Genomic DNA, 19,446 nt, shown 5'->3' with positions numbered 1-19,446 from the left:
CTATTATCAGGACTTGCCACTTTGCATGTAGCCATCCACTGGGATTCCTGCTGGCTGTGCCTCTTATGGTATCTGAGTTAACCTCATATATTCCCAGAGAAAGGGATTTCAAACCTGTGTGTGTGTGTGTGTGTGTGTGTGTGTTAAGTGCCGTCAAGTCACTTCCGACTCCTGGCGACCATATGAATGAAATTCCTCCAAAATGTCCTATCTTTGACAGCCTTGCTCAGATCTTGCAAATTGAAGGCTGTGGCTTCCTTTATTGAGTCAATTTCAAACCTATTTCTCTGGAAACTTCACCTCTGCATTCCCCATATCAAACGTCAGATGACATTGTACCCTTATTGTGGTTTGGCACTCTGCTTCCCATATCCCAGCTGTGTTGTCGCCTCACATATTTGCAAACTTTATGTCCTGGGTCAGGAAACAATACCAGAGACCCTCTCACACATTTCCATAGTCTTTCCCCCTCATACTTCCCAGTTAAACTACCTGTGGCACAGGCATGGAAAATCTCCGAACACCCCAACCATTTCATATTGGATCCATAAGGAAGAGATACAGCAGTGATGTACAAATTGAAAGCCTACAAAACCAACAGCTTTTGGCTATACAGTTCCCATTTCAATTGCTCATGTGAAAAAAAATCACTGCTATTGCAACAGCAATAAAAGCCAACAGTGCTTAGAAAGGCAGTACTAGACTGAGCAGGGATTGTGACCCTATTGGAGATGTGAAACACCCCTTCCAATAAATGTCATTAATGTTATTAATATCACACATGAAGCTGCCTTATAGTGAATCAGACCATCAGTCCATCAAGGTTATTATTTTCTACTCAGATTGGCAGTGGCTCTCCAGGCTCTCAGGTAGAGGTCTTTCATGTCACTTACTGCCTGGTCCTTTCTAACTGAAGATGCCAAGGACTGAACCTGGAATCTTCTGCACACAAAGCAATGGCTCTTCCACTGAGCCAGAGTGCTATCCAGATCATATCATTTCAGATTCCCTCAGCATTCCTAGAAGAACTTCAAATGTACAGTAGCCTTTACATATAACCACAGATTAAATTTGATGGGGAGTTTAGAGGCAATGCTTGGCCCAATAAAGTGGTTCTTCTGCGCTCATCTCTTGCCTACCAGTAGTCATACGTGTCATCCCAGTTATCAAAGTGCACCAAAAAGCGATTGTCCACCACATCTGTCACCGTGGCAACGCATGTCAAAGAAGGATTCATACGATCCACTGCTTCAAGTTTCATGCCCATTTGGAATCCTGTTGGAGTAGCATTCTGAAGAAATAGAAGACAGAAACAGTCCTCTTTCCACATGCATAAGAACATAAGAACATAAGAAAGGCCCTACTGGATCAGACCAAGGCCCATCAAGTCCAGCAGTCTGTTCACACAGTGGCCAACCAGGTGCCTTTAGGAAGCCACAAACAAGACGAGTGCAGCAGCACCATCTTGCCTGTGTTCCACCGCACCCAAAATAATAGGCATGCGTCTAGGAAAATGCTTCCATACAGTGTAATTCAATGATGCAGGGGTAAAGTGTGAGAAGTGAACATGTGGGCAAGCCTGATCACACAGGTCTCTCCCATGCAAGGAGGAAGGTTCCAGTGGGAAAGATCCACGTGATCAGCCCCTTACACACACACATTAATGAGGCACATGCCTTTTGCTTCCAAACTGGGAAATTTTTCTTCAGAGCATTCACATTATACTGTCCTCTAATCATCCACTTCCCAGTTTTTTCCAGTCCTTGGCACACTCATTCTGAAACTTCGTTTACTACGATTTTTTCTGAGAGAGCACAGTCAAGACATATCTGCATGCCATCTGAATGGGAAACAGCTCATTTTCAAAGAGGGAGGGTATCTTGGCCAACTTCTGGTCACGGGGGCGTGGGGGCGGGAGGTAGTTGTGAATTTCCTGCATTGTGCAGGGGGTTGGACTAGATGACCCTGGTGGTCCCTTCCAACTCTATGATTCTATGAAAGATCTCACCCATATCATTGCTATTTTCTCTCTGGCAGCCACCTGTGGTCACCACTTTCCCCACTAGGCCACAGATCCAATAACTGCTATAGTGTTATAGTGCTATAGCAATTGCCAATTTTTTTCAGAAGCTCTCAAAATCCTTCTGCTGGCAGTGAGAAAAATGCAGGGGGGTGGAATGACTGACAGAGAAAACTACACACACACAAATCCCACATGGATGCTCTGTCTCCAAAGCAAATGCCTCTGTATCCGCAGCAACAATCAATGCAGAACAGAAAATCCTACTTGTGTGGCTGCAGAACTGCTTGCTGCCATGGGACTAATCAAGAATGGTTAAGGCTAGCTTGAACTACCTCAGTCAGTAGATTAATCAGCCAAAGCTTTAATTGATTAACGGACTGAGGACGCTTCTAATCAGCAAGGCTGTGAGTTATTGGCAAGCTCATTTATTGACTGACAGCCCTAATTCTTTGTGTAGCCAGACTTGAACTGTTTCTCCGAGCCCACCCTTGATTTTACTCTAGGGATGCTGTTCATTGCACAAAAGTTGCCGACTATTTTGCAACCATTTCAAGAGCACAGCCATTATTGTGCCCATCCCATGTAAAGGAGTTAGTTTGTAGGAAAGGCAACCACTCACACTGTCTGGGGTCACAAAGAGGTGCTTGGGGGCTGCCTGAGCTTTGGATATCCTCAGATAGTTGGCCCAGTTGAATTCTTCTTCCTTATAACCTAAACATCCTCACATAAAGGAAAGGAAAGAGGAGACATATTAGAGAGGTCAAACTCTTTGACCGAATGAAACCATTGTGATGGAGATGATGTTTCTTAAATGGCTTGCAGATTCCCCTGTGATGGACACAGCAAACCTAAAAGGAAGACCTGGCGCTACATTGAGGTTCTCTCTCTTGAACACATACCTACACAGCAAACCTATGAAATTGGCACTGCATGCAACATTAACGGTGCGATCCTAAGCAGAACTATACCCTTCTAAATCCAACTGAAGTAAAAAAGATTAGAAGGGTATAACTCTGTTTAGGCTTGCATTATGGATCACTTAAACCGGGGATTTTATCCAGGTGTCTACATGCCAGCAGCCTCTATATTGTCTCCCTTTACCACCTTCATTCCTTACCAGGAGTGTTAGTTTACTCTTGACACCAAACAGAGCCCCTTCCTTGAGCTATGTTAGAATAAACACGGTGCCGATCCACCTACCTTTTGGCGGCTGGAGTTTGTGCCCTGTTTTCTCAAACCAGCCAGCAGGATGAATGTTTGGGGAGTTGGCATTCAGCCAGAAATCATGACATTCAGAGTAGCCATCAAAATGAAGACGCATCCGGTTACCACATACCTGCAATCGGGAAAAGCAAGAGAAGGGAACATGCTGTGTGCATTTTCCTTGTACAAACCTTCAAGAATAATAATACTAACATACTGGATATTTCTCTTTCTGGCCAGTAGGAGGCAGATTTGTCAAAACTCTGACAGGCCCGCAAGGCCAGACATCCTATTACCGCCAGCTGGTTTTCTGCTTCAGGGATGCCTGGAAGCCAGCTTGGTGTAATGGTTAAGAGCAGTGGACTCTAATCTGGTGAACTGGGATAGTTTCCCCACTCCTACATATGAAGCCAGCTGGGTGACCTTGGGTTGGTCACAGTTCTCTTCGAACTCTCTCAGCCTCACCTATCTCACAAGGTGTCTGTTGTAGGGAGAGGAAGGGAAGGAGATTGTAAGCCGGTGTGATTCTCCTTAAAAGGTAGTGAAAATCGGCATATAAAAACCAACTCTTCTTCTTGGTCTTCTACATTAGGCTGCATATGCTTAAATCTGAAGGTACAACTAACAATGACAAGAATGTACATCTGATTTTAAAATGGCTCCCTTATGTTATCTATTCCACATGAACAACATCCCACAAGGGATATTTTCCAGAATAAAAAGGGTTCTGTGGAAAACCCTCTGAATAGGGTTGCCAACTTCCAGGTGGTGGCTGGAGATCTCCTGCTATTATAACTGACCTCCAGGAGACGGAGATCAGTTCACTTGAGAAAATGGCCACTTTGGAAGGTGGACTCTATGGCATTATACCCCACTGAAGTCCCTCCCCTTCCCAAACCCCACCTTCTTCAGGCTCCATCCCCAAAATCTCCAGGTATTTCCCAAACCGGAGCTGGCAACCCTACCTCTGAGTGCTCCAAGTGGAGCAGATGCTGAACTCATCAGCAGATGCCATAATGCCCTCAGGTCCCACAGTGGAGATCATTTCTTTATCCAAATCAAGTGATAACAGAGTCCGAGGAAGGCACAAAGCCAGTCTACAGAAAAGGGCTTTGGGTATTCAGCAGTCGATACCCAGCAGTGTGCAAAGGTGGAAACCCATCTCACCTCAGCCACAGTGAGAATGAAGTACATAGAGGGGTGCTGGGGGTCAATTCCTTCGAGCTTCATCCCCACCTTGAAACCATTCTTGTGCTGGCTGACCAACTGATGCTGAAAGAAAAGAACAAATCGGCTGCTGTTTTAAGACATAGAAGTAGCTACCACCGGGAAAAAAGCTGTCTTCTTTTTCCTCATTTCATTTAATATCATGTTTTAGTCCCTCACACCAAAATAAGCTTGTGTGTATTATGTGCTGTCAAGTCAAATCTGACTTATGGTGACCCTATGAATTAATGATCACCCAAACGCCCTATCTTTTAACAGCTTTGCTCAGATCTTGCAAGCTTAGTGTGTTTTTTTTATATGTAGATCTCTTCTCTTGCCCTATTCTTTTTTCTTTGATGAACCACATTCACATGCATAAATTATTCCCTGATCTTGTAAAATATATTCCGCCCTTTAAAACAGTTGCAAAATTACTCCAGGGACAAGTGTATGAAGATACGCCTTAAGAAATGTCACAGATGTTAATCTATGGGCTCCAAATATGGTCATAGTTTGCTTCCTGATGTCCTTTTTAAAAAATTTATTGTTATAGGTATATATAAAAACAGAGTACAAAGAAAGAATATAGAGGAAAGAAAAAGTAAGAAACCTTAACTTGACAGAAGTTACAGTTCACTGCATGAGAAGAAAGGGCAAAAGTATAAAAAACACTAATATTCTAAACAATACACAGTAGAACAGCTCAAGTAGCTGTAAGCAATATATGACATGATATGATAATAATAGTGGTTAAACAATAATCATTCCACTAATCTAAACTAATATCATAAGTATTCGATATAATACTGGTTAGACACAATATCAAGATTAAGCCATTTTCTCTTAGTGATGGACTAGATGAAAATTTTATATCTTTTGTCCATAAGGATTCCCACTGATAGCAGGATATTTCTTCCTCGAAATTCTGCATCCATTTAACCATCCATGTCTTATCTTGGATCATTTGCTTCTTGATTGTTTGCTTCCTGATTTCAGATATACACACCACCGAGCAAAAATTCTCTCTGACCTTGTTTATACAGATATTTGGACCAGTGACAACATCAATCTGAAAAACGATTGTGGATGGTCATAATTTATTCCAGTATTTATTCCTAATTTATTCCAGTATTGAAGAGAGAAATATTTGGATTAATGAGCTGGCCCTACTTCTTATGAATGTTTTAAAGCTTGGTCAGTGATGTTGTATTTTGTATTCTAACTACTTTTACTTTACGGTGTGTGTTTTATGAATTTAAACCACTGAAGAAGGCTTTGTGGCCAAAACACGTTTGGTTTAATTGGAATTTTTAAAACTATTTGTATTGTAGTTTATTTTATGTAACGCATTGGTATTTATACTGTTATTAGGCTGTTTATCAACCTTCTTTGGGTACCTTTGGGTACCACGAGATCATGGCAGAAGAGAAATGTCGAGTTAACCCAAAGTCCCAAGCCAAGCATGGACATCATAACAGAAGCCACAACTGAAGTTCTGTGCCATATAAGCAATAAACAGTCTCTCATATTATACTTGCTTACAAATCAAGTTCCATGCCCCACACTTTGCCTGGGACTTCCAGCTAGACTTTGGGCTTAGGGGGTGAATCCAGGCAGAATGGAAATAGGAGTAGATCTAAACATATGTTACATATATACCGAATGAATTTCTTCTGCCTGGCACAAAAGACAGAAAAAAGAATATTGAATTTTTGATATAATTTAAATTGAGAAAAGGAATGGTTAAAGTTGTGTTATGTTTTCTCTGAGTAAAAACAACACACATCTCTGCAAGCTATAGTCAAATTTTTCGACTACTGTCACATTGCCATTTTAAAGCCGATTTGTGTGACATTTTGGCAGCTCATGCCTCCTGCCATGCAGAAATATCCCAGATACATGGGACAAATTGACACAATGGAGAGCCAGCTTGGTACAGTGGTTAAGACCGGTGGTTTGGAGCGGTGGAGTCTGATCTGGAGATCCGGGTTTGATTCCTCTCCACATGAACGGCGGAGACTAATCTGGTGAACTGGATTTATTTCCCCACTCCTACACATGAAGCCAGCTGGGCGACCTTGGGCAAGTTACAGTTCTATTAAGAGCTCTCTCAGCCCCATCTACCTCACAGGGTGTCTGGGGAGGGGAAGGGAAGGTGATTGTAAGCCGGTTTGAGTCTCCCTTAAGTGGTAGAGAAAGTGGGCATATAAAAACCAACTCTTCTTCTTTTGTATAAGGAACAGAATCTGGGAGAATTGTAACAGGAGAATGTTTTTTCACTAATACGGCTTAACTATATAGATGCTTCTGTGCCTATATAATACTGGTTTTACACCAATGGTTCATGAATTTTCCAAAAAGAAATCTGGAAATTGTAGTTAGGTGTATTTTTCGGAATTATCTGTTAAGGGACCCCTTGTTCCTTCACAAAACTAATGCCCATAGTTTTAACTATAATCAAAGCACATATAAATATGAAGCATGTCCTGACCTGGATGGCCCAGGATGGCCCAACCTCGTCAGATCTCAGAAGCTAAGCAGGGTCAGGCCTGGTTAGTACTTGGATGGGAGACCACAAAGGATGCTATGCAGAGGCAGGCAACGGCAAACCACCTTTGTTCATCTCTTGCCTTGAAAACCCCACCAGGTCGCCATAAGTTGGCTGCAACTTGACAACATTTTCCACCACCGCTAAGTATCTAGCATAGCTCTACCCACAGATCCCAGATAAAGGAACCTTGTAACTTACTTCCTGAAACAGATTTAAAGGGGCACTGATGGCTTTCTGTTCTTCCAGGTAGGATGCCCAGGACCAACCTTCTGTCTTCTCCTCACCTGAAACTGAGAACAGCAAAACACAAAAATGTACTGAGAACAATGTTGCTGGCGTTTACATACTTTGTCCTATTGGGGCCTGGGATCAGAAATCATGACCCTTTATCCCAACACACACACACACACACACCACAGAGCTCAGCCCACATCATCCGGAGATAGGGTTGCCAACTTCTACAGTGGTCCCTCTAACTGTGGCTTTAATATCACTTTGTTCCGCACCAGTTATCAGGTGATGTCATTTAGCTTCATGCCATGAAAAGCTTCCGCTGTGCATTTCCACATATTGAATCTCTGTTAAAGAGAAAGGGAATTCCCCCCCTCCCCTGGCCAGCTGGCAATGTTATCCAAAGAGCAGGACTGAAAAAAGCAACACATTGTATTTAGCCAAGGAGTCAGCTTAATCAAAGGTTCTTCCAGACGGGGGCAATGAAACACACCACCTTGCTACTGCAGCAGTTACAAGCGGCATAGTCTGTAACGGAAGGTAGATATAATAAGATTCCGCTTGTGAGGAGGCTCTGTCCATGTGAACTCGGAGAACTTGAGACTAGGAAGCATCTTTTCTTTAAATGCCCTATTTATAATTAGCTTCAACTCACCATATTATCCCCTCTCCAATTGGAAAATCTATCTGGTTATTCAAACTAATATAAACTTTGAAAACTAATGGCGGACGAAAACCCTTCAACCACAAGACAGGTGGCCAAATTTTGCGTTGCGGAGATTAAAGTACGTAGTAAATTAAAAAGATGCAGATAAAGTTGAACTTAAACTACTGGATTTCAAAAGTTGCGAAACCTGATGGCTGTTATCTTTATAAGAAAGAGATAGTAGTGAAATTACTATGCGGTAATTTGATTTTAATTTTGATAAGTTTTTATATCCTATTTTATTTGAAATGCTGTAGGATTGTTACATATAGTGTGTATTTATTCGTCTTTGACCACAAATAAAATTCATTCATTCATTCATTCAGAACAAGGGAAAATTATGTTCACACACCCCTCCCCATTCCTGCACCACTTGCTGCTGCTGTCACCCCACAAACCTTGCCTCTTCCGTCATGCCCAAGTCGTACCTGCGCAAAAGCATGGCCATGAGGGTGATTGCAGACACTCTCTGCTTAATTTTTCCTTTCAGTACCAAGCTGCACTGTAATGCTACAGCAATGTTCAGCAGGGAAACTGGAAAAAGATTTTTAAAGGGCTAAGTGGGGAGTGGAGCGCAGCAGGGATCTGTTCCCACACCAGGCAGATGTTCCACCTTATAGCCACCCCACAGTTCTACCTTTAAACGGGAGAAAAATCAGGCTTTGTTTTTCCCTGGCTTAAAAGGGGAAATTTCCGGGAACACTGTGACTCCTGCTCAAAATGAGCACAGTGTCATGGGATCATTCCTCTTTAATGCAAGGTCCTCCTGCATTCTGAAACATTCCTGTGTGGAAGCAGCCCTAGAATGCTTGGGTGGCTCAAGCAAGTGAGACATGCTTACCCAGCTGACTTGTACTCCATTCTTCATTCCCAGTGTTGCTAGCAGGGGGTTCTCCTCCAGAGCCATTTGCCTCCTCCTGCTTCACTTCCTAGGTCATATAGACAAAAATCATACTCTGAATAACTACCCAGTTGATTTACCCTCCCTGACTTTTCTGAGCAGCAAGTACTCTGAGCAGCAAGGAGCATGCCGAATATATTAGGTGCTGTGGAACACAGGCAGGATGGTGCTGCTCCAGTTGTCTCATTTGGGGGCTTCCTAGAGGCACCTGGTTGGCCGCTGTGTGAACAGACTGCTGGACTTGATGGGCCTTGGTCTGATCCAGCATGGCTTTTCTTATGTTCATATGTACTCCAAGGCAGATGTTACATAACCATTTGCCTTGTGATGAGAGAGTACTGGAATCTTGCTTTATTTCTGTAAAATGTATATATTTGTCGCCCTGACCTGGATAGCCCATGCTAGCCTGATCTCATCAGATCTTAGAAGCTAAGCAAGGCTGTCTCTGGTTAGTATTTGGATGGGAGACCGCCAAGGAAGCCCAGGGTTGCTATGCAGAGGCAGGCAATGGCAAACCATCTCTGAACATCCCTTGCCCTGAAAACTCTATGGGGTTGCCATAAGTCGGCTGCAACTTGACGGCAATATATATATTTAATATTTATATAGATGACCTCCGACGACAGCCAGATCGAGGTGGGTCAGCACTGCTGCTCCTATTGGATCTATCAGCAGCCTTTGACACAGTCAACCACGATCTTTTGACCCACCGCCTCGCAGACATCGGACTCCATGGGACTTCCTTGCAATGGCTGACTTCATTCTTCCAAGGTTGGGGACAGAGGGTGGAACTAGGAGAAAGGACCTCCGCTTGGTGCCCCTTGGCATTATTGATTATAATATATATTTGCAAATATGCAAGTGGAAAATGTGGGAGTACACAGTTTACTTGTAGTCTCAAAGCTGAAACTCACCTAGAGCCCTCCTAGGGCGGCAAACTCCTAAAACTGGAACTGGAAGCCTCAATACAAACCATATAAGCTGTGCCTGATGCTCAAACTAGATGTTATCTTACACACGTTGAGACACAGGTGCCCGTCACATGAAGCTGCCTTATACTGAATCAGACCCTTGGTCCATCAAAGTCAGTATTGTCTACTCAGACCTGCAGCGGCTCTCCAGGGTCACAAACAGAGGTCTTTAACATCTCCTCTGGGGGCTTCCTAGAGGCACCTGGTTGGCCGCTGTGTGAACAGACTGCTGGACTCGATGGGCCTTGGTCTGATCCAGCATGGCTTTTCTTATGTTCTTATGTACTCCAAGGCTACTTGCCTAATCCCTTTAACTGGAGATGCCGGGGCTTGAACTTGGGACCTTCTGCATGCCAAGCAGATGCTCTACCGCTGAGACAGGGCCCCTCCCCATTGTCCCGACTCACTGTCACACAGAAGAAGAAGGTATCTTAACAGTGTTCTGTTGCTCCATTTGGCTTCAGAGCTCTACATGGGGGAAGGAGAGGCTTCTAGCTTCCCTCCTGCACAGTTTTCACCAGTTGAAATGGCCCTGAAGAGGTCCTGTTTGCCCCCTTCTCCAGCTTCACATATTTCCTCTGCAGCGTTGAGCTGAATGGAGCAACAGAGGGCTCTTAAGGTAAGATACCCTGTTTTTCTGTGTGACAAGTTGGGATGGGCACCCAAGTCCTGACTCATGTAAGATGTCATGTCTTTGAAGCCCCTTCCTTGCAGGTAGATGTGGCTTCATTGTAGATTTTTAAATAGCCTGATCAGTTATGTGCTTTGAAAGCTTCTATCCATCATCAACTAGCAAGAACCTACACAGGAGCTTAATAGAGACCTTGTTTGTCAAAAAGAGGTTTAGCAGTATGCTAAATAAATGAATACATAAATTTGTATGTGTCAGGAGGGGGAACACAAGGATTTAAGAAGTGAAAATTCAGCCAAGTTTAAAGGCCTGTTCTTAAATATGTTTAAGATTAAACTACAAAAATAGTCCAGCAGTTTTGAGAACATGAGTTATTTTTTTATTCCTGGTAATAATGGCATATATACTACAGGTTGAGTATCCCTTATCCAAACTGCTTGGGACCAGAAGTGGTCCATATTTTGGATCTTTCCTTTATTGGAATATTCTGGAATTTTTGCATATACGTAGTAAGATATCTTGGAAATGTGACCTGAATTCATTTATGTTTTAAGTATACTATATACACATAGCCGGAATGTAATTTTAAACAATATTTCTAATAATTTTGTGTACATTGAACCATCAGAAAGCAAAGGTGTAACTATCTCACCAGAATACTTGTATCAGCTTTTAAACAAGAGCAACAACAAACTAACAATGGCAGGCTTTCATTCTCCTCCAACGATGTTGTGTACATTGTATTTTATTTTTTTAGGTGAGAGGAAACATTAAAAGTAGGCAGCACAATTCTGCCTGCATGCCGGCTCGAAGGGTCCGGTTTTCGGATCAGTCCGTGTATGGGATGTCCGGATAAGGGATACTCCACCTGTATTAATTACTAATTAATACTATTAATACTACATATTATTAATTTAGGTTGACCAATTACCGTTTTTATTAAGCAAAGGGATTTGTGCATTTTGCATGCAAAGCTAGTACGTAGGCCCATTTCCTGGCTTATAACAAGGGACATTCTGTATGGAGATGTGCTCCAGGGAAATAACTGCATGTGTGGGTGTGTGTTTGTCCCATCCTTGCAATCTCTAAACTGCATCCCCAGCTCACCCTAAGAAATCTACTGCCCAAAGTGATTGCTTCATGGTATGGCTGGTCCTGGTTCCAGCCAATCAAAGGAAGAAATGTGTGCATGCAGAACTGGAGCCATAAGAGACTACGGTGAGTATAACCCAATCATACCATTTGTTCAGACTCTTCCTCCTCTTCTTCTGAGGGGCTCTGATAATCTTTCCTTTTCCGCTTCTTCACCGGCTTGAGGATTTCAGTGGAATTGGTGCTGCCGGCAGAGTTCTCTACAATGACAGACCTGCAAAGCAAGGGATTAGGGGGCATCTACCGACAATATGTTCTAAGCCACAGGAACTGCTTCCTACTCAGTACTGGCCCATTCTTGCAACCACACTGCGATTGGTGTAGAAACACAGTGGAGGTGGAGTCCTTGTACAACAGCCTTGATAAAGAGGACAAGCCTGTCTGCGACAGAATCAACAGTATAGTGTAGTGAGCAGTATGAGACTTGGATTGGAAAGACAAGGGTTCAGATTGACTTTTAGTTACGGCGTTCAAAGGTGGCCTTTGGAAAGTCACTAACTCTCAGCCAAGGATCCTTCCACACACAGAGGTTTTGCTCCAATTTGGCATCCAAACTGCAGCAGGTTATTCTGGGCACTGACTTGACATTGTTCCCTAATTGCCCACTTTTGGGGCTTTCCCTCTGATCTGCTGCGATAGTTCCCAAATCTTGTTTGATATGATCTTTTTGGAAGGACTGCTGTAAAAGCATGCCATATGGCCAAGAAGGTGTGCATTTTAAAGATCCTGCCCACATTAGCACCATTTTCCTCATCTCAGCCCCTTTATCTCTATAACAAAAGGGGGCCAGATACTTGCTTTAAAAAAATGGAAGCTAGGAGTTATGAAGAGCTAGCGATTGTGGCAACAGATTGTTATAATACAATAGTAATCTAGACATTTTTAAAGCCCCCCCCCCCAAAGCTCTCCAGTAGCAGGGAGGAAATTGTGGTGTGGGGAGCGCGGAGGCAAAAGAAAACTGCCATGTGGACACTACACAGAGAATCACTGCTGCATGGGATCAGCTCTAGCCCTCCCCTCAAAGCTGTTGCAAGCATAATATAGGATAACCCTATGTATTCCATTCTATTACTCCTTGGAAGATGGCTAGACTACAGATACAATAAATATTTAAAGGCCCATACGTGATAACATTTGCACAAGCTTAGGAATACCTCGTCCACTGTCTGCTGATGCAGAACAGTATGGAAGGAGGCTGCGGTGATATTGTGGATTACTTGTCCAGACTCCAAGCATTTCAGTGGCTCAAATGGTCAGCAAGTTGAAAAATCAATGCGCCCCAGAGACAACAGAGCTTCTGCCCTACACCTTCCTGTACGAAAAGGTGGTCACACTCAAGGCCACGGGGCTGATTCTGACACGATGTTCAAATCATACAAAATCAATCCTAACCAGGCAAATACATATATGGAGAGGAAACCTCTGAAGCTGTGAATGCCGCGAAGTTTAGATGCACAACTATGATGCATGGATTGTAGGGACATCTGTGGGGAGCTCTACAAAATCTGTGTTCCCGACCATTCTGACATGCTGAAAACTTGAAATAGATTCGCTCTGCAAACTTAAAGCCATCTTCCTTGATACGATTGGCTTCTTTCGAAGAATCCTGGGAATTTGATGAGGGTTAGTGATTCCCAATCTGGTTCACAAAACTACAGTTCCAAGGTAGGGCTGAAAAACATCCTGTCCCTTTAACAGAGGCTTAATGGGCTGTTACTTAACAGGGGGATGTTGTTTACCTCCATACCATGAAAAGCTTCAAATGCCCATTTCCACGTATTAAGTCTCTATTACAGGGACAGAACATTGTTTTCGAGGCTTGTTGGCAACCCTATTCAAAGGGCTCCCAAGAGAAAGGGAATGATTAAACAATCCATTTTCAGTCTGCAGTGTGGATATACGGTTTTTCTTTAGCCTGTCTTGCTCTGGTCTGAATTTGTTTCTTTAAGAAGTTAAATCTCATTCGTAAAATTTCAATTCAGGTCTGACTCATAAAGCAGCCCTACCCAGAGAATGGAAACATCCCTTCTTTATGCTCTATAACCCACCCAAAAGAATGACAGCTTCCAGTCCACGGCCACACTTGTATTTCCTTCTCTGTGTACATACACAAATGGATAGCCTGTCCCATGGACAGTTCCTGGACCCATTCCTTCCTGCTCATTATTCAAGCTTAGCAGCTTCTTTACCTTTCTTTGAATTGTCGGTGGCAGTTTTCACTGCAAAACCCTCTGCCTTCTTGGGCTGTCCCGGAAACATTTCTCCGGCCACAGGTACTGCAATGACACATGCTGTCCACACCTGGAAGTTTGGGTGGCTCTGGAACGACCAAGTCTGGAGAACCAAAAAGAGAAGCAAATTAAAATAAGCTACATGACAGCAAAGAGCCCCGCGGTGCAGAGTGGTAAGCTGCAGTACTGAAGTCAAAGCTCTGCTCACAGCCTGAGTTCGATCCCAACGGAAGTTGGTTTCAGGTAGCCAGCTTAAGGTTGACTCATCCTTCCATCCTTCCAAAGTTGGTAAAATGAGTACCTGGCTGGCTGGGGGTAAAGTGTAGACAACTGGGGAATACAATGGCAAACCACCCTGTAAACAAAGTCTGCCTAGTCAACATCATATGATGTCACTCCACGGGTTATTATTGACCCGGTCCTTGCACAGGGAACTATCTTTACCTTTTACATGACAGCAAACCCCAGAACAATGGAAGCCTATTTCTGTCAGCCCCATTTCTGCCGTGGCAAAACAATCATTTGAGTACTAAGTCATAAGCACAGGTCATGTCACTGCTAAGGCCCATTTTATTTAATTATTTAAATATTTATACCACACTCTTCTTCCCAATGGGGACCTAAAGGAGCTTATCTCATCATTCTCCCCTCCTCCATTTTAACTTGCAACAACAACCCTGTGTGGTATGTTAGGCTGAGAGAGAGTGACTGGCCCAAGGTCACCCAATGAACTTTATGGCAGGGTGGGAATTTGAACCTGGGTCTCCCAGACCCTAGTGCAACACTCTAACCACTACACCACACAGGCTCTTCATTTTAAGTTGTCTGCAATGATACATGGACCTACGCCGTGCTTGTAACTAACATTACAATGGTTCCAGGGGATTAATCAAACAGATTAAAAATATTTTGATTGATTAAAAAGATGCCACACATTAACTGGTCAAAAGATTATGAAAACATTAATTATTTTTAATTCAAGTAAAAAGAGAGAGCCAGCGTGGTGTAGTGGTTAAGGGCGGCAGACTCTAATCTGGAAAACCACATTAAGCCTGCTGGTTGACCTTGGGCAAGTCACAGTTCTCTCCGAACTCTCTCAGTCCACGCGGAGGCAGGTGATGGCAAACAACCTCCCAACATCTCTTGTCTTGAAAATCCCAAGGGGTTGCCATAAGTCAACTGTGACTTGACGGCACTTTCCACCACCAAAAATAGCAGGAGGGAGGTGTCATCTCAAAAAAGAGCCCTTCCCTCCTATAAGAAACCTCCTCTAAAGAATGCCTCCTTTATGGAACACCCGCCACCACAGATAAATGTTTTTTTCTTTCAAATTAATATTTCTCTCTTATACATCTGTATACAAATTTTATTGATTAATGAATCGATTCACTGGACTCAAAACTCAAACATCAATTAAGATTTATTTTACTGCACGACAGCCATATTGTAGCAGAACCTGAATATGGCCAAAATGAAAAAAAATATATTAGCCTGGATAAATGAGAACGAACTCTGGAACATCAGAGAAAGTTGGCAATGTTTGTGAAAAAGACTGACACAATCTGAGAAACTGCCACAACACTTTCCAGCTGTACACTTCCCTAAACATATAAGATGAGTGAAGTAGCAAGAGAAAGTTACTGCACCTCACACAACATTCTCAGTCTCCCCATGTCCCAGCACGGATTCTACAGTAGAACCTGAACCTGAAGTTCTGGTTTTGGACCCTACAAATGGCAAGAGCAAACTTGCTTGCAGATCTTGCCCATCTCTCCATGCTCCTAGAAGCCTCGTGAGACCTCCAAAAAGCTGGCCCTCATGGGTCTCATGAACAAATGCCACGGGACAGGTGTAAAGATACCAACCCCTTCACTGATGCAAAAGTCTCCATCTATGCAAGGAGGAAGCAGAAGGGCAACACTGCCTGATTCCCTCTGTTGACAACTGCCAGCTGTGTTCTGTGGCATTTTGACCATGCGGCTCCCATGAGTCCAAGGATCAGCTTTTTGGAGATCTCAGAAGACCACTGGGGGAAGCTGGATAGATCAGTGACTACAAGCACTTTCCACTGGCAGTTTATCGAATCCAGTCCTCCGGACCCCTGCCAAAGAGGCCTCCTCACCTTGAGCCACAGTAGGATTGTCCTTGCTGGTAGGGGCCATCTCAACATCCCCGTCTCTTTCCGAATGGCACTCCTTGAGGGGCTCCACAGGTGACAGCTTGTCAGCACTGACCACTTTTAGTGTCCCATATTCATTTATTCGAAACTGCATCGAAAAGGGACAGAAGATTAGAAGCCAAGTGGGTGGGGGAAAACACATTTGGGAGTGGCGGTACTGTGCTGGAACGGAAATAAGATGGTACTATCACTTCTGTATCTCAATTTTCTTCCAAGGAACTTGGGACAATGTACATTACGAACAGTATAAATGGGCACTGATGGAAGAAGAAGAAGAGTTGGGTTTTTATATGCTGACTTTCTCTACCACTTAAGGGAGAATCAAACCGGCTTTCAGTCACCTTCCCTTCCCTGCCCCACAAAACACACCCTGTGAGGTAGGTGGGGCGGAGAGCTCTAACAGAGCTGTAACTTGCCCAAGGTCACCCAGCTGGCTTCATGTGTAGTAGTGGGGAAACCAACCCAGTTCACCAGATTAGCCTCTGCTGCTTGTGGAGAGGAGTGAGGAATCAAACCCGGTTCTCCAGATCAGAGTCCACCACTCCAAACCACCGCTCTTAACCACTACACCAGGTGGCTGCTATGCCAAGGCCCAAGAGCCACCACCTATTCGGCACTGCTGCTGGCCAGCCCAGCCACAGGCACCGAAGACTTCTTACCTTCCCCACCCACGGCCAGAGGCAGGCTTGCAGAAAGTAGCAGCCATGTTTGGGGCCAGCCTCAAGGAGCCTGCAGGGCTTCCCAGCCCATGCCACTTCCAAGCATCTGCACCCCTCTGGTGAGATGAAAGCTTTTCCCCTTCACCTGCCTGGCAGAGGATGCAGCAGCCGACTCCGTTTTCTGCCCCACCCGAGCAGCAGTGAAGGGCTCCAAAGTTATCTTCCCCAGACACAAGAGGGGACAGTTTGCGTCCCCCATCCACTTAGCTTGACAATTAACTGAATGCTGGTTAATCAAGTGATGGTCGACAAAGCTGTGTTTTGTTTCAGATGGGACCACACATTTTCATCAGAGACACTGCTGCCACCGAAGACACAGAAAGTGACAATCCAGCAAAGGATTTGGAACGCAAGGACTCAGTCCTCCCACTCCGAAGAATATTTTGCACAGCCTTAAAAGAGCCACAGTGATACCCAACACCCAAGTATTACGCTCAAAAACTCCCCAGGTTAAGCAAAAGATGACTGGGAACAGTAGTAAGTAGTAGTAAGCAGTAGTAAGTAGTAATCCACTTACCCTTAGATTGCTTCCAGGCAGTGTGGCTACCCCATCTTTCCACTCCAGAACCCGGATAGTGTTGCAGGTCTGTACTCCACTGATCTGGGGGATGACTGTTGCTGTGATTGGCTCGCTTCCTGTGCCCTCTCTTTGCCTCTCTGCCCCCAGGTTTTTCTGAGGTTCCCGCGGGAATCGCTGGATTTCTAAGGTGCTTGTAGGAAGGTTTACAGTGGTTGTGTTTGCTTGCAAAGAGAGAAAGTACAGTAGTACAACATCTTCATATCCAGATGTGCACATCCCACATGCTCCATAGCTGAAGCAGCCAGATTTAACCACATTACATGTAAGGTCAATTACTCATGTAGTATGTTAAGGCTTTCTACCCCTTTTATATAATTTTATATAGTCGAATTGCCACTGTTGGGTGGATCAGGCGATGGGGGTGCTTGATGGGCATGACACAAGCTGCTTTTTTGGGCTGAACTCAGACATCACAATAACCATGGTTTGTTTCAACTGCAATTCATGCAACAGGTTTTGGGTTCATCAACCAGTATCATTCACTAACCATTGTTTGTTGCACAAACCATGGTTGAAACAAACCACAAATAACAAAGACCAGACTGAGCATAAAGTTTAAACCTTGGTTTGTTTGCTTTTTTATGCATTCCACCTCCCAGCAAGGAGAACATTTTATCTGTACTGCCATCTCTGTGGCCCGGCAATGAGAACGACTGCTACACAATAAAACAGTAGTTTGTGAATTTAGATAACCCAGCAAACCAAAGTTTAACATAAAACTGTGCATTAACAACCCAGCTACAAACCCTTTTCTACAATCCCAGTTTGCTGACAACCAACAAACTTCAGTTTGTTGGACTGTCTGCATTCAGACAGCAAAATTAACTGGGGTTTAATCAAACCATGGGCCTTCATGAGCTCTGAGACAGCATAAGCTAAATAAAAGGAACATTCTCTCTTTTGCCTCACACCAAGTATGCTGTGATCAATAAATACAGAGCATATCTGAGCTTTTAAAGCACATCCCTACAGATTGCCTCGTTTCTTTCTGGTGTACTTCTGTATCTGTCATTGCTTCCAGAATATTTCACGATGAGTAGCCGTGTTAGTCTGTCGGTAGCAGTAGATAAAAACAAGAGTCCACTAACACCTTAAAGACTACCAAAATTTCTGGCAGGGTATGAGCTTTTGTGAGCCACAGCTTACTTCTTCAGATATCTCCATCTGATATCTGAAGAAGTGAGCTGTAGCTCACAAAAGCTCATACCCTGCCAGAAATTTTGGTAGTCTTTAAGGTGCTACTGTATTCTTCCTTTTTTCTACTGCTCCAGAATATTTGTCTTCCATGGCTTCCAGCTCTGGCTCAGGTTTTAATTTTTCTACTTTACTCACAACCTTCCAGGGTCCATCCAAGTAAACAGGTTGCCCCAATGATGTATGAGCAGAATTTGCCATCCTCAAAGAGAACTGGAGGGGGATGGAGAATCCTACAGAGCAGTGCACAGTATTGTACCAAGAGGGGCATCTGCGACAAGGGTTCATATTGTAAACGTGTTCAACTGCAAAGTGAACTAAGTCAACAAAAGCCAACATCTCTGCAGAAGAAGTGGGTTACTTGCCCGGGCAACAACAGGAGGCATTTGAAAAACCTCTGCATGCAGAACAGTAACTAAGCCTCAGAGCCCTGAGCACCTACCTGGTATGATGAAGGCAGTTGCTGGTACGTGGGCATTTTGCACGGTATTCTCAACCAAGTGGACACTGACCTCCCCGGTTCCATTCCCTTTTGTGCTTCTTATCACCTCCATCTCTGCTCGCCCATCCATCACTTTGCCTACGCGTATGGCGCAGAACTGTAATACAACCAGTGAAAGATCCCATTTAGCAATTGGGAGGAGCAGTAACACCATGTGTGGCTCAATGACAGAGGAGACCAGATTTGAGATGAACTTTGGCCTTTTATGCAGGGATGTTTCCCTGCAGTCACCCCCACCGACTGCTTCAGGGCTTCCTTTAGATTATGCATGACTTTCATGCCCGACAGAGATCACCTCGCTCTCCCACCCCCCCACCCCGTTTTGCCCGCGTTTTCCAGATGCTGTTTTAGCTATAATCTGGAAAATGTGAGCAAAATGAAGGGGGGGGGAGCGAGGCGACCTCTAACAGGTGGGAAAGGCATGCATAATCCAAAGGAAGCCCCGAAGTAGTCGGCAGGTGTGACC

General features: G+C 44.0%; 1 protein-coding gene across 2 annotated transcripts in view; it reads right to left on the bottom strand.

Moving 5' to 3' along the window:
* L3MBTL1 (L3MBTL histone methyl-lysine binding protein 1) overlaps positions 1–19,053 on the bottom strand; it is a 35,819-nt gene extending 16,766 nt beyond the window's left edge. Inside the window, exons 1-11 of one of the 2 annotated variants that reach the window (XM_056844306.1) lie at positions 18,921–19,053; positions 17,222–17,445; positions 15,929–16,073; positions 13,765–13,909; positions 11,663–11,789; positions 8,762–8,849; positions 7,182–7,267; positions 4,394–4,498; positions 3,224–3,359; positions 2,643–2,743; positions 1,140–1,291 (exon numbers count right to left, since the gene is read on the bottom strand). In XM_056844306.1, the coding sequence (XP_056700284.1) occupies positions 1,140–1,291; positions 2,643–2,743; positions 3,224–3,359; positions 4,394–4,498; positions 7,182–7,267; positions 8,762–8,849; positions 11,663–11,789; positions 13,765–13,909; positions 15,929–16,073; positions 17,222–17,445; positions 18,921–19,050 (1,439 nt within the window). In that variant the 5' untranslated portion in view covers positions 19,051–19,053. The remainder of the gene's footprint in view (positions 1–1,139; positions 1,292–2,642; positions 2,744–3,223; positions 3,360–4,393; positions 4,499–7,181; positions 7,268–8,761; positions 8,850–11,662; positions 11,790–13,764; positions 13,910–15,928; positions 16,074–17,221; positions 17,446–18,920) is intronic. The other variant, XM_056844307.1, reaches the window with a different exon arrangement.
* Positions 19,054–19,446: the final 393 nt, after the last annotated feature.

Source organism: Euleptes europaea, chromosome 2 (genome assembly GCF_029931775.1).
Source record: "Euleptes europaea isolate rEulEur1 chromosome 2, rEulEur1.hap1, whole genome shotgun sequence".
Lineage (NCBI taxonomy): Eukaryota > Metazoa > Chordata > Lepidosauria > Squamata > Sphaerodactylidae > Euleptes > Euleptes europaea.
Note: the sequence above shows the minus strand (reverse complement) of the source record. Positions and strands in the feature narration are given on the sequence as shown.